The following is a 13,572-nucleotide window of genomic DNA, read 5'->3' on the forward strand; positions in this document are numbered from 1 at the left end:
GAAATATCATTTAGACACATTTCAAAAGCTCAGTTAAGAATTATGAAAGACAACTAAAACATCATTAATCAATTTAACTTTATGGGATTGTTGCTCAAGCTTTAACAGCAGTAGTAAAAGCTCATGATGGACGGGGACCTCCCACAAATCTCACTTCTGCAATTGTACAAAAGCTCCAAATTCACTCACCAGATGAAGTCATTGGATGGACTTATGCAGATCCTTCTTGGGCCCGCATAGCTGCACTTGCTCCTGTGGTAAAGGCTTGTGCAGGAGCAGGTGATAAAGTGGCACAAAATATTTTTCTCATTACTGTTCAAGAGCTTGTTGCCAACGTAAAATTTGTTGTCCAGAGATTGGGTTTGAGTGGGAAAGATGGATTGGAGTCTTTTCCACTTGTTATGGTTGGTGGTGTCCTTGAGACCAATGAGGGATGGGACATAGGTGAAGAAGTAATTAGTTGTATTTCCAAAGACTTTCCAGGCGTGCTTCCAATTCGGCCAAAGCTGGAACCAGCAATAGGTGCTGCAATGTTAGCATGGAACTTCTATATGAAGGCCTCTTCAGAGGAAAGTATCTAAGATAGGTGATACGAGGAAAATATATTTTATTATCAGCTTTCTTGTCCAGGCTAGCATTAAGTAATAATTGATACAAGAAAGCATTTAGAATGCATATATGTGAAGTTTTGCTACTTCCATCGACTAGGTGAAATATCACTTTTTGGCCATATGTAGTAATGAGTTGGTTTTGGCCTTCCCCCAACCTCTCAGAATCTCTCTTATCTCCCTTTGATGGTTGAAAATATATACAGTTGGACTAACATTATTAATGGCCTCTGATATTGCTAGTACACCGTTATTTCTTGATGACAAATTTGTCATCTATAATCAACTGGAAGATTTTAGCTGCATTATTCATTAGGAAGTTAAATTGGTAAGGAAATCAAATTTGCCAATTTAATCTTCTCTAATATTTATCTTATAAATTTTGTAAATCCCACAAAACAAAGCATCCTCTGCAAGATTTAAATGAGATATACAAAGTTGTGATTTGGAAAAATTCAAGTCCTATCTTTTTTCTCCAACATGATATAGTAGTCAAGAGCTCTTTCAACAATCAGCATGTTATGATATGTGCACGCCATAGAGATATGCAAGACAGAAAGATTGAGTGATTGCAAAGCATATTGCAGATTTGACCTTCTGGCTAGTAATTGGTGATGGCAATTTTGGAATTCTAGTCATTATCCTTCCACGAGATGAAACCTTAAGCCAAAATTAATTATGATCTGGAATGTTGGAGTGTGAGGGCCACCATAGCATGGAGCTTTGTGTGCACTGCTCCAAATCTGCGTAGAGAACACTATGAGTAACAAAGTTTGGTAAATTGTGTGGTTACAGAAGGGAACGAAACCAATTTTCAGGATACAAAACACAATTTTCAATTGCAGGGTACAAACACAATTTTTAATCACTGGAGTGTAGAAGCAATGGAGCTAATTTGGCTCTTACAAACTTGAGAGCATTAGCTCAATACGTTTTAAAACAAAATGAGGAATAAAATCTTCTGAGCCCATCAGAAAAATAAACAAACCTGAAGGAATCTATATATGTTGAGATTGTGAGATTGATACGAGACCGAGTTAACAACCAAAACTTATATCCCTTGAAAATTAGGATGCCATGCTTAGGTTACAAATACATCGTAAGATACTACAAATTAGGGAGTCTTTTGTTGTCAAAAGACCTACAAAAATGTACTCCAGAATCTTCCACAGATTGAGACAAAGAATAAGAATCAGTCCCTTAGATTGAGGTCACAACCTAATGTAGAGGTATCAATTGCATTTTCTTAACTTGGTTGTTATGTTGATCTATTTGCTGCCTTGAGATTATAACAATCCTTCAGATAGTTATACCTACATATGACTTCAACATTCAATTATTCCTTTATAACTGTGAACTAAGCTTCATGAATCAACCTTAAATAGTATGAAGCACAATACTGATAGAGGTTACAAACTCATCCAGAATTCCAGATCCTTCAAAGCTTATCATGCCTCAAGGGTTTGCAAACTAGCCTCAAATATTGATGCATCTATTACAAGAAATGAACCCTTTTCATAAATGTTTTAGATGTTATTTGGAGAGCAGACTTCAATGAATCCAAGAATACTTTCACAGATCTACAAGATCATTCCAGGGAGATCTCATTCGCAGAGATTAACACTAGGTAGCTCATAAATCCCGTAAAAACAAATTCATCGTTGTCATGCAATGATCATAATGAGCAGGTATGTGTTTTCCAAATAAACCGGCTTGATGCAAACATTGTCAAAGAGATTGATTCACACATTTAGGACTTCAATACCGTGAAGCATCCACATGGAACATTATTGTAATAGGCTAATTTTTAGACTCGCAAAATTCTTCCAAACTTGTGAATACTTTTGAATGTTTAGATTGATGAGCAAGTATGGGCTTGTGTAAGATCTAGGGCCACATCTTAGACTGTGTGAACTTTTCCAAGAGGGCTAGCTACAACAAAGAGAAAGGCTTCCTAAGAGCTACAATTAATATTAAATCTCATGTTTCCCTTATCTGCTGCAGAGAATTACAGTGGTTGTTTCATTAAGAGTCTGAACATGATTCTAGCGTTCAACATGAAGCATTTTCACTTAGATAAGACGTTAAGGCCAAAAATACCCCTATAAACCAAAATGTAACCCTTCCTCTTGCACAATAATACCCCAATGAATAATCTACATAAACACATTGATTGAAACCCCTTTCTCTTCGCCAAAAATTCCATATATGCACTCCCTAGACTGCAGAGGAACCTTGCATAGTCACAGACAGAAGGATTGCTCCACTATACCACAATTCAGCACACAACCACGAAATAGAGTTGGAAACCCAGGAACATCGTTGTGGGCTCTTGGCATTTCATTTCAAAAATAATAACATCTCCGAATCTAGTGACTATTCTTATTATTGACATAATCAGCTCAAGATTATACTCAAGACTTTGATAATGGAATGTATTCCATGGAGAGAAGATTTCCATCATCAACGTGACAATTTCAGATGCAACAAAGTCATTTGAATTGCATGGCATTTAAGTAAAATGCTAATCTCTCTACACTACATAGCCCCCGTGTGCATTTAGAATAGATTAATCATTTCAGATGCAATTAGCAAAGTCAAACCACAGATTTTCTACAATGCAATCTATAGCTGGAATCAAGTGGTTCATCAAGGACTATTACAGTCGCTCCAAAATCTGTCGAATAAGCCTGAAATACTTGAAATCCCAACATGTAAATTATTTAATTTGAAAATTGAAACCATGCAGAAGCGCGTTAGACTTCAATATTGAAAATAACAGATGATCGCGGCTAACTCTGGTAAAGGTACGACATAAACTCTGAGAGGGTTTCAAGATCCATAATGGAAAATCGGGGTAGACGGACCCCATGAATGGTGATGTTAATAACTCTGGGTTAAGGTAATATTGTCAAAATTGGGTTTAAATTAAAAATAAAAATAATAATAATAATAATATAAATAAATAAAAAAAAATAAAATAATAATAATAATAATAATAAATTAATTAATTAATTAATTAAAAATAAATTAATTAAAAATTAAAAAAAATAAAAAAATAATAAATATAAATAATAAAATATAAATATAAATGATAAAAATTAAATATAAAAATATAAATATAAATATAGAAATAAATAGATAAAAAAATAAATAATAAAAAGAATGATCCCTTGACCTCCTCTAAATCTCGCCATAATTAAACAAAGGGCTTGAAAGAAGCTACTGTAGATCTCAAAATCTTTAACTTACTGATCAAGGCCTGGCATTCATAGTCCAGCATGGTATTTCCTTTGGCCACCATTTCTTTTGTTGAGAGATGTCTGAAATCAAGGGTTGAGGCTTCTTCGGTCAGTGGAAGAACCCAAATTAGATCTGATGCTTGAGCATAAACAAGCAATTTGATTGTAACAGTGAAATGAATGCAACTGGAGGAATAGCTCAGGATAAGAGTATTGGTGGGGCTTGGATATTTACACGAGAATACCCCAGTTTGCCCACGGAATACATTTGTTTATGTATATACCCTTGTAGATTCATGAGCTATGTTTATAGGACTTTTTTTTTAACCATTACCACGTTACGCTAAAACTCATTGTTAAACTCATTGTTTTAGGTATGATTCGAAAATTATACAATTCCTCAAGGACATCTGTCATCAATATTCCCTGAGAAAAATTAGCTAGAGATTTTCATCATATTATTTAACAAAACTAGCCATGCATGCATGGGCCCATAGGCCTCAAGGGTTCAACATGGCTCTGATACCAAGTGTAATGTTATGAAACTAGCTCTCAAAAAGATAGAAAAGATAGATCTTCGCCTTAGAATTCAGCCTCTTCGAGGGGGAAACCTCCTTTACATTACACAAATGAATGATTCTTTTATGATACAAATGAAAAGACCTCCTTTCTATATATAGGAGTCTAAGGGGTCATAATATAATCAGAGCCGACATAACAATAATAATGTAAGGGCGCAATAATAACAATAGTGGGCTTCTATGGGGCACAATAGTAACAATATGGGCACTACATGGGTACATCAATATAATAAGGGAGTTGTACTAATAACAATAAGGGGTTACAATAGTAGTATAGGGGCCTAACATGCCCCTTTCCTTCAAAAAGTGTTGTCCTCAATGCTTGAGTAGTTCTTGATGCTTCTGTATAAAAAATTTGTCTTCACATGTGGAATCTTCAGCGGGTAAATTCTTCCACTTGATGAGGTACTCTGAAATTGATCGATTTCGTAGCTGTCGGGTTCTTGTTTCTGTGACTGCTCCAAGTTCCAATATGATTTTTCCTTCCTCTTCAATTTCTGGCAATATTGTTTGAATTGGGATCTTTTGCAACTTTTGAATAAGTGGCCATACTTCTTCGTCCTTCTTCCATTCATCCCTTGCTTTGTTTACCCAATCTAGTTGGATAATAAAAATAGCACAAAACAATGCTTCCACATCTTCATCCTTTCTTGAGAGTGCATCTGCAACAAAATTTTGCTTCCCTTTTCTATAGATGATGTCAAAGTCATAACCCAACATATTTGTGACCCACTTTTTTTGTTCTTCTAAAGGTAATAGTTGTTCTAAAAAGTATTTAAGACTATCATGATCCATTTTTAACTTGAAGTGTCTTCCCATTCGGTAAGGTCGTCATTTCTTAAGTGCATATAGTATTGCCAACATTTCCTTCTCATAAATAGCTTGCATGAGATGTAGCAGTAAAAATACCCAATCACCTACATCAAAACATTTTTCACTACGATGTTGATCTACCTGTTGTTTCATTCGATTTTGCACCAAAGCGACGTTATCCTTTAAAAGTTGGAGAACTTGTTGGTGATGCTCGATGTGATCTTTCACTGCTTGAACCTTTTTCTTCTTAATATGTCCTTCTATCTTTAGAGTTTGAGGAGTGGTAATTTCTTCCAATCCTTTACAAGATATGGTCGAATTCATTTCTTGATGCTCAATGTGATCTTTCACTTCTTGAACATTTTTCTTCTTGATATGCCCTTCTATCTTGATAGTTTGAGGAGTGGTAATTCTAACCAATGAATTACAAGATATGGTTGGATTAATTTCTTCTTTCTCGATGTGATCTTTCACTTCTTGCACCTTTTTCTTCTTGATATGTCCTTCTATCTTGAGAGTTTGAGGAGTGGTAATTCTTTCCAATGCTTTACAAGATATGGTCTAATTCATTTCTTCTTTCTCTGGGGTTGGGTCCTGGCGTATATCCTCTTCTTTTGATGTTTCTTGATCCTTTTTTTCCTCCTCTTCATACTCTATGTAAAATAGTTTCTTCTCAACACACTTATGACCTTTAATGCATTTGCTATCACAATTGTAACAAAGCCCTTTTTCTCTTTTTTCTTCCAATTGTTGTGGTGTAACCCTTGTAGGTTGTGGAAGGCTAGAAGAAACAACACTTCCATCTTTATAGTTGTGAGGGGTAGACTTCCTTGTTGCCATAATTTTACTTTCCAATATGTAACAAAGCCCTTTTACTCTTTCCAATTGTTGTGGTGTTGCTCTTTGTATCCTCATAATGCGCTATCATTTCCATTGTGAAAATTGACCACGTAACAAGTTGTTTACGAGAACAAAGCCCTTTGTACCATTAAAATTGATCCGGTTCTAAATATGAAGATGCAATACATACCTTTTGTAACAGTGGTACACCATGTAGATCAAAATATTGCTCCATCTGAAGTATCCAATTTACCAGATCCTTGCCATCAAACTTCCTCATCTTGCTTTTTATTGATTTTAGGAGCTCGATCTTGAAACGACTGTAACTCTGTACTTTCAGATCTTTAAGTTCTGAAATTGCGACCTGCAGTAGCCCTCTACGTCCTCTTTCCATTGCCACCTGTCTGATCCAAATTGGATTCACCAAGGAAGAGTTATGCCAAATATCCCACAGTGACCTGATTATAGACTAGTTCAGTAGAGAAAACTTGTACGACGTGCCACATGTCACTGTTTCAACCGTTGGCTCTGACAGATATATACAAGAAACTACAGTCCGTCCTCTTTCTGTACCTTCTTATGAAAATTTAATCCGATGCTTAGAGAAAAAGTTATGACGATTTTCCCCAGGTCACCTGTTTGGAATGTAATTCAGGAGTCTGCAAAAAGACCAACTTCCTCAGATCATATCTCCGTAAATATAGCGCAAAAAGCTCTGAAATTCGGACCCAAGCTTTAGTGCGATTTCATCTCAAATGGGTTTTTTTTCGCTTCTGAAACGTCGCAGACAAAAAGTTATTGCGAAAATTCCACGATGACCTATTAGGAGCAACGAAACCCTAGAATCCAAAGCTCTGATACCAAAAGTTATGAAACCAGCTCACAGAAAGATCAAAAAGATAGATCAACACCTTAGAATTCAGCCTCTTCCAGGGGGAAACCTCCTTTACATTACACAAATGAATGATTCTTTTATGATACAAATGAAAAGATCTCCTTTCTATATATAGGAGTCTAAGGGTTCATAATATAATCAGAGCCGACATAACAATAATAATGTAAGGGCACAATATTAACAATAGTGGGCTTCTATGGGGCACAATAGTAACAATATGGGCACTACATGGGTACATCAATCTAATAAGGGGGTTGTGCTAATAACAATAAGGGGTTACACTAGTAGTATAGGGGCCTAACATGTAAGGACCAGTTCATACCAAGTGTAAGGACCAGTTCTAAACTATATATATTATTTTTATTTTATTAAAATAAATACCAATAAAATATAACCAGAAGAGAAAAACATTGGGAATTCAAATTTATTCAGCACTATCTAACACATCCCTAAATTTTCATTTCGATGAACGTATCATAAAATTTACATATATTTAACTAAGGCCATAAAGAAATCATACAAAAGAATATTGTAACACATATGTACCGTTCACCAAAAGACGAGACTCCACTTGAATTTCAGTTACTGGTCTTCCCTTCCTGTCGGCCACCTCCGAGTGTGAATGACGACATACTTGAACCGAATGTAATGACCCACCGATTAACCTCCCAGCCTACTCCTTGGGTACTATTCTTCCCCGCGGGCCCCCGAGCTGCAATGGGGTTGTACAATGGAGGAATGCAATAGCTGGTACAGAAGAGCACTCCTTGGCTCAAGAGTCCCCTCTCTAAAATCCTCTACCTCACCAAACTCACTATAATATTGTAATCATTGCTCTGACATAGCCTCCTCCAACCAACAATAGGGTTCCAAAAGGGTCCCTTCTCCCATGGCTTGCCCCTTATTTTATAGGAGTCCTCATAGGTGACACTTGGCATGTCATGCATAATTAATTAGTTTTGATAATTCAATTGTTTGATTATTCACCCACCCATGTGTCACTCTCTCATCAAGGATCTCCAAAATTATTTACTTAAATTTTAATTTTAAAATAATATTTTTCCTCACCTCAACAAGATTTCTATTTCTACTCCTAGTTGTCTCTTGATCTCCCTTTTTACTCCTTAATTTGTGTTCCTTACTAAAGTCAATTAATGAGTCAAGATTTGATCCCCTATCTACTCCCTAATTTAACTCAAGTTATCTCTTAGATGGATATTGTTATGTTGGTTGTTGCCACATGGAGGTTCTCTACATTTCTCTAAAATTTAATTTATTAATATTATTTTAATTCACCATCCTCTTCTCTTAATTAGGTTTAACTATTTTAGGATTAATCTTTATCCTTACATTTATGTCCCTCTTTCCCCTTTTACCTAATTAAATTACATAATCTACCTAATATTCTCTAACATGGGGAGGGTAGATTTTTTAAGATAAAATATTTTATTTCTTCCTATGATCCTCTTAACCCAAGTTTTATTCTTCATTTAATTACCTCGGTTTCTAACATCATTTACCCTTGATGTATATTTATCTAGCTTTCACTTCTTGATTATATTTATTAATTTATTTATTTTTAATGATTCCAAGGTGTCAAGTTTGGTCGTGCCCTTCAAGAACTTCCCTTGAAGCTCCAAGGGTACCACGCCTAACAATTATTTGTGATTCCAAGGGTGCCAAGTTGGTTGTGCCCTTCAAGAAATTCCCTTGAAGTTCCAAGGGTGCCACACCACTTGCCCTTCAATCATTCAGTGACTACGAGGGGAAATTATAGGTGCAACGTCATAGACCGCTATCATCTCTTATGTTGCCTGCTATAGTGAGACTAATGCTGTCGGGGATCAAGGAATTCACCTTGATGCGCACCCCCCTGTAAAATCCTCATGAGCGACCCAACTTTGGGACCTGCCCTCATGGCATCGTGATCTTCAAGGCGAAGGTGTTTCAACCCTTCTAGCCCAAGTCATGGCAGGAGTGCTAGTGGGTGAGATCAGGGACACTATCCCACCCCTCCCATGTAGTTCCATCCACTTGTACAACCCCATCACCCATATGTGAGTCATTCGGCCAAGCAACTAATATGTGCCTGCAACCATTAACATATCATCAGAATATAGATAAACATATATAGCAGGTTTCAAAATCGACTTAGAATTTCAAAGATAAAATAATATAAATTTTCATCAAACCAGGTGTCGTCAACTCGGCATGTGCGAGTGCCTCTAGTGGTTTCCTACCATACTCAATATTAATCAGTAACCAGGTTTCTCGGTGTTAGTCATTGTCATAATAGCATTATTACCATCACCTGTTCATTCACTTCATTGTTCATTGTGAACCAGAACTAATGTAAGTAGCTAACATAGGGGATACCTCCATCATGGCTAGCATCATCATAACCTTAATGGAACCATATATATAGATCAAAGTTATCATCATTATAACATCAATAGAAAACATGTCTATCTTTTACTACTATCACCATCATGATATCAATAGAGAGTACACATAACCATTAATTATATCGTAATCATAATATTAATAGAGAACATACATAACCATCATATTCACTAATAATAGAGTCACGTTTCTGGATCCTCAACCGGAGTTCCTCATAGACTAAAGTATCTAAGAAAATGTCATATTAGGGTCAAGAAACTAGAGTGGGCACTACATGTCACTCAAAAGATCAAATTCTGTTGGAAATGTTTCTTCATGCTAGTATACACTACTGGAGATGCCTTCCAAACTCTCACTTGTTGTTACCTGAGATTAGTCTTTTCTTTCCACATAATTATTTGTGGCATATGCTCTTTTTTTTTATCCTAGCTCATGGCTCTAGTGTCCATTTCATAAATTTTCTTGAAACTTTATGAAAAGTTAAACTAACCATTCATCAATGTCCTTTCCTGAAAAAATCGTTGATGTCTTTTTCTAAATCATCAATATATAATATTTTAACTTGAGAAAGCTTCCATCCTTATCAATCCTAATCATTATGTCTTTCATAGACATAAAATTTTGAAATTCTGGTGCCCAATGCTTTGCAAATCTGACATGGAATTATTGTTGCCGTTCTTCTAAAAACCTTTATACCCAATCATTCTCATAATCAATTGTACTGATACTCCTTTGTAATGCCTAACCCCAAGACATTAAACCATAGTAGTAATAGTTGGTTATGAATACAGATACATATACCATTTTGTATGGAAAAAAAAAAGGTTTCATGAAGTTTCTAGGATGGGGGAGTGTAGGAATGGGGAGACACACATGGGGGGGGGTGTGGGAGTACCCATAAATTTTACGCAAACTGGGGTTGGGGGGGGAGAGGGGAGGAAATGTAGATGTCAAGGTCTTTAGCATATGTGTCCTCGCCTCTAAAATTATAAAAATAAATAATAAATGATAAAATCCCAAAGAACAATTCATCCCATGCAAATTCATCATTGTGCAATCCAGTGGAAATCATCTACTCCTGCCAATCAATGTTATAATAAGTTTGTTGAATCTTGGATGGGATATGAAATTATACTTTCTCCTCATAAGTTCAATGAGGTTGGAACCACTCTCAAACAACATGAAATAATTAATGGTAATGTTAAAAATTTAAGTAAAAGTAACATTCTCTGGAGTCTTAACATTCTCCAAACAATCATAAATGAGATTGTTTCGATAGAAAAGGTAAAATAAAGGAGAATGTTTCATTTATGACTGTTTGGAGAATGTTTGGAAAATGTCACTTTTATTTTAAGAATTTAATATTTCCCTTAACTACCAAGGTTACAAACTCCTCAAATTTCTATCCCATACTTTCGTTCTGTCTTAAAGGGTTGTTGAACAAAAAAATTGGGGGTTGGGGCACCCAGGCATCCCCCTCTAGAGTTGGTGGGGAGATAGGGAGGGAGTGCCTAGATGCACCCCTTTTGGGGAAATGTGTCTCCCACATTGGGAAATGTTTCCCCTGGCGCCCCACGCATAGCATGAGAAACATGGGGGGCATGTCTCGATGGAACATTGGAGAAAATACGCAACAACAAAAAATCCAAGGTGGTTAAAATATTGAAGCAGACATCTTTATAGATATGAAAACATGCATACCTCAAATTTATATATATATATATATATATATATATATATATATATATATATATATATATATATATATATATATATATATATATATATATATATATATATATATATCATCCAAAATTCTACACTAATAGTATTTTTTCATTGAAAATCAATTTGAAACATAACATACCACATAACAATGTGATGTATATGATCTCATCATCTTGATTCCCTCACTAATCTTAGGATAATTAGTAGTGTAAAAAAAGTTTAACACACAATTTTTCGACAAAAAAGTACAAATGAAGCAATACGGTATCAATTAGATACCTTTAAAATCATAAATTAAGAGTTCATGCTCATGGTCTCAATATATTTATGGAATTGCATTTCCATATTCATCACTGACATCACTAAACTCTTCAGCTTTGTCATTATTTGGAATATTTTTAAGTTGTACATTGTCTAGGTGGTGGTGTATAGAAGTAGGCACTCAAACCCATCTTCCTCCTATGTTTTCTATTAAATCCAATCCACTTCGATTTCCATTCAATTAATCAAACCCACCCACCCCCTTCCAACCATGCCAATTCCTCACATTGTACGATTCCCTCCTGCTACCACATTGTTTGTCTTAGAAAGAAAGAGAGAACACAGCCAACTAACTTCCTCCGTACACAATACATCCTCCTATGTGGCCTATATTATTCTTCTCTTTTCCCCTTTAAAATACCTCCCACTTAGAGAAGCTTTCATTGCAATCCTCAAAGCCATCGAAATCATTCATAAGTTCCTTCTTGGAAACAAATTCAATATTGGGTGCTAGGAAATAGTGGAGGGTGTTATTTCTCCAGGAAGGATCATGTCGGATCTCTATTTCCCTCCAGTGTGAATGTAAAGATGCAAAGTGATCATTCTCCCCAACCCTTGTGGTAGCATTGGGGTTAGCATCTTTAGTGGAGTGGACTCTTGCTAGAAAGTAGAGGCTCCTAGCCTCTTACAAGTTACAACCCCACTTCTTTGCCTCCCAAGTATGATATATTCGATGGTACAACCCTACCTCTTTGCCTCCCAGGTACGACATATTAGATGGTATGCAGGTTCCTAAGATGTGCATAGAGTAGTGGTATCTAGACAAAATTCTTAAGAATGCAACTACAACTCTTTTGTGTTTGTATCAGCTTGTGCTTAAATCAATGACCTCATTCAATTACTCATTATCTCTTAATGTCCAAAGATTTTTCATCACCACTGTCATGGTTTCCTCCGAGTTCATGGAAGACCTGTAATGTTGACTAAATCATATATGAACTATGCCAAATTATTCAATGTATTTCAAATTCATGCAAATAACTATACACGGAAGGCCAATACAACCTAATCGTGCTACCATGCTTTAAACAAACACATATTGGTCTAGAAAATAATCAATGGGCGATGTAGGAAATAAACATGAAGGTAAAATCCCCAAGACCAAGTGCCCAATCACACCTTGGGAAATGGAGTCAAGGGAGCATCGATAAAACATGGCAAGTGCATGAGAATGTAAGGCAATATGGACTACTATCCATTGCCACAAATTAGCCTAGGTTTTCTAATTTTCATGGAAGAAAATTACCTTGGAAGGCCACAAGTGCCATACCTAAGCATTTGTCATGAATGTGAGGTTATGTTAACCTAGCAAAAAATTGGTTTATTGTATGAAAGGTTCACATAAGAACAATAGGAAAAAGAGGTGTAAATCCTCACATCATTATCCAAATGACATAAGGTTCATTATAAAGGGAATCAAAATAATAAAAAAACTCCATATAGGAGGATATGCGGAAAGTGTTGATGATATTAGCATTGGATAGGTACTTCCACATACTGTTAGTTTTCTTAAGGCCATATATGATTTTTATGAAGAAAAATACATTGAGCTTACTAACTTTAAAAATGCAAATGAAAACTGAAAAAGATTCACAAAAAATTGACGCAAATATTTTACCTTGGAAACCTTGAAGGGGAAAACTCGAAAATGAGCAAAAAAGTGATTTTATTATCTCAGCCCACATAGAGGAATTCTAAAAATTTATTATAACAATCAATGAACTTGTACTAGTTCATAAATCTCAGAAGTTGTGCACAAAATTCAGCTCAAATTTCTCCCTTAGTTGTATGACCTCCTTGGAAATTGTGCTACTCAATAAAACAACAACTGAATAGCCTCTATCTGCGTGCAACATATGTGATCCAAAATCTATACTTTTTCACCCCTGTATGGACTATATAGCCTCAACAAATGTGCCCAACTTCTTTGGGGATTATGAAATTGTATGACTCCTTCATATGATTGCCTAGGGATGTGTGCAACAAGAATAATTTAACCCTCATTCTGCTCTATGATTTCTCTCTCTCCGGAAATTTATTTTTTCTTCTCCTCAGCCTCAAACCCTCACCTATAAAGTGTTATATCTTTTTTTCTATGAAAGATTCCTTAATATTCTTCCTCCCCAACACCTTCTAAGGAC

At 35.7% G+C, this 13,572-nt stretch overlaps 1 protein-coding gene across 1 annotated transcript; it reads left to right on the forward strand.

Annotated features, from left to right (window-relative positions):
• Positions 1 to 80: 80 nt before the first annotated feature.
• Positions 81 to 586, forward strand: LOC149145667 (uncharacterized; the record flags this gene model as incomplete). The annotated part of the gene is made up of 1 exon (XM_089452527.1): positions 81 to 586. A coding segment is annotated over one exon (501 nt), but the record flags the coding sequence as incomplete, so codon positions are not given.
• Positions 587 to 13,572: the final 12,986 nt, after the last annotated feature.

The sequence above is a fragment of the Pinus tabuliformis genome, chromosome X, assembly GCF_031772625.1.
Source record: "Pinus tabuliformis cultivar Carrire ecotype Pingquan chromosome X, CPIR1, whole genome shotgun sequence".
In the NCBI taxonomy this organism is placed as follows: Eukaryota; Viridiplantae; Streptophyta; class Pinopsida; order Pinales; family Pinaceae; genus Pinus; species Pinus tabuliformis.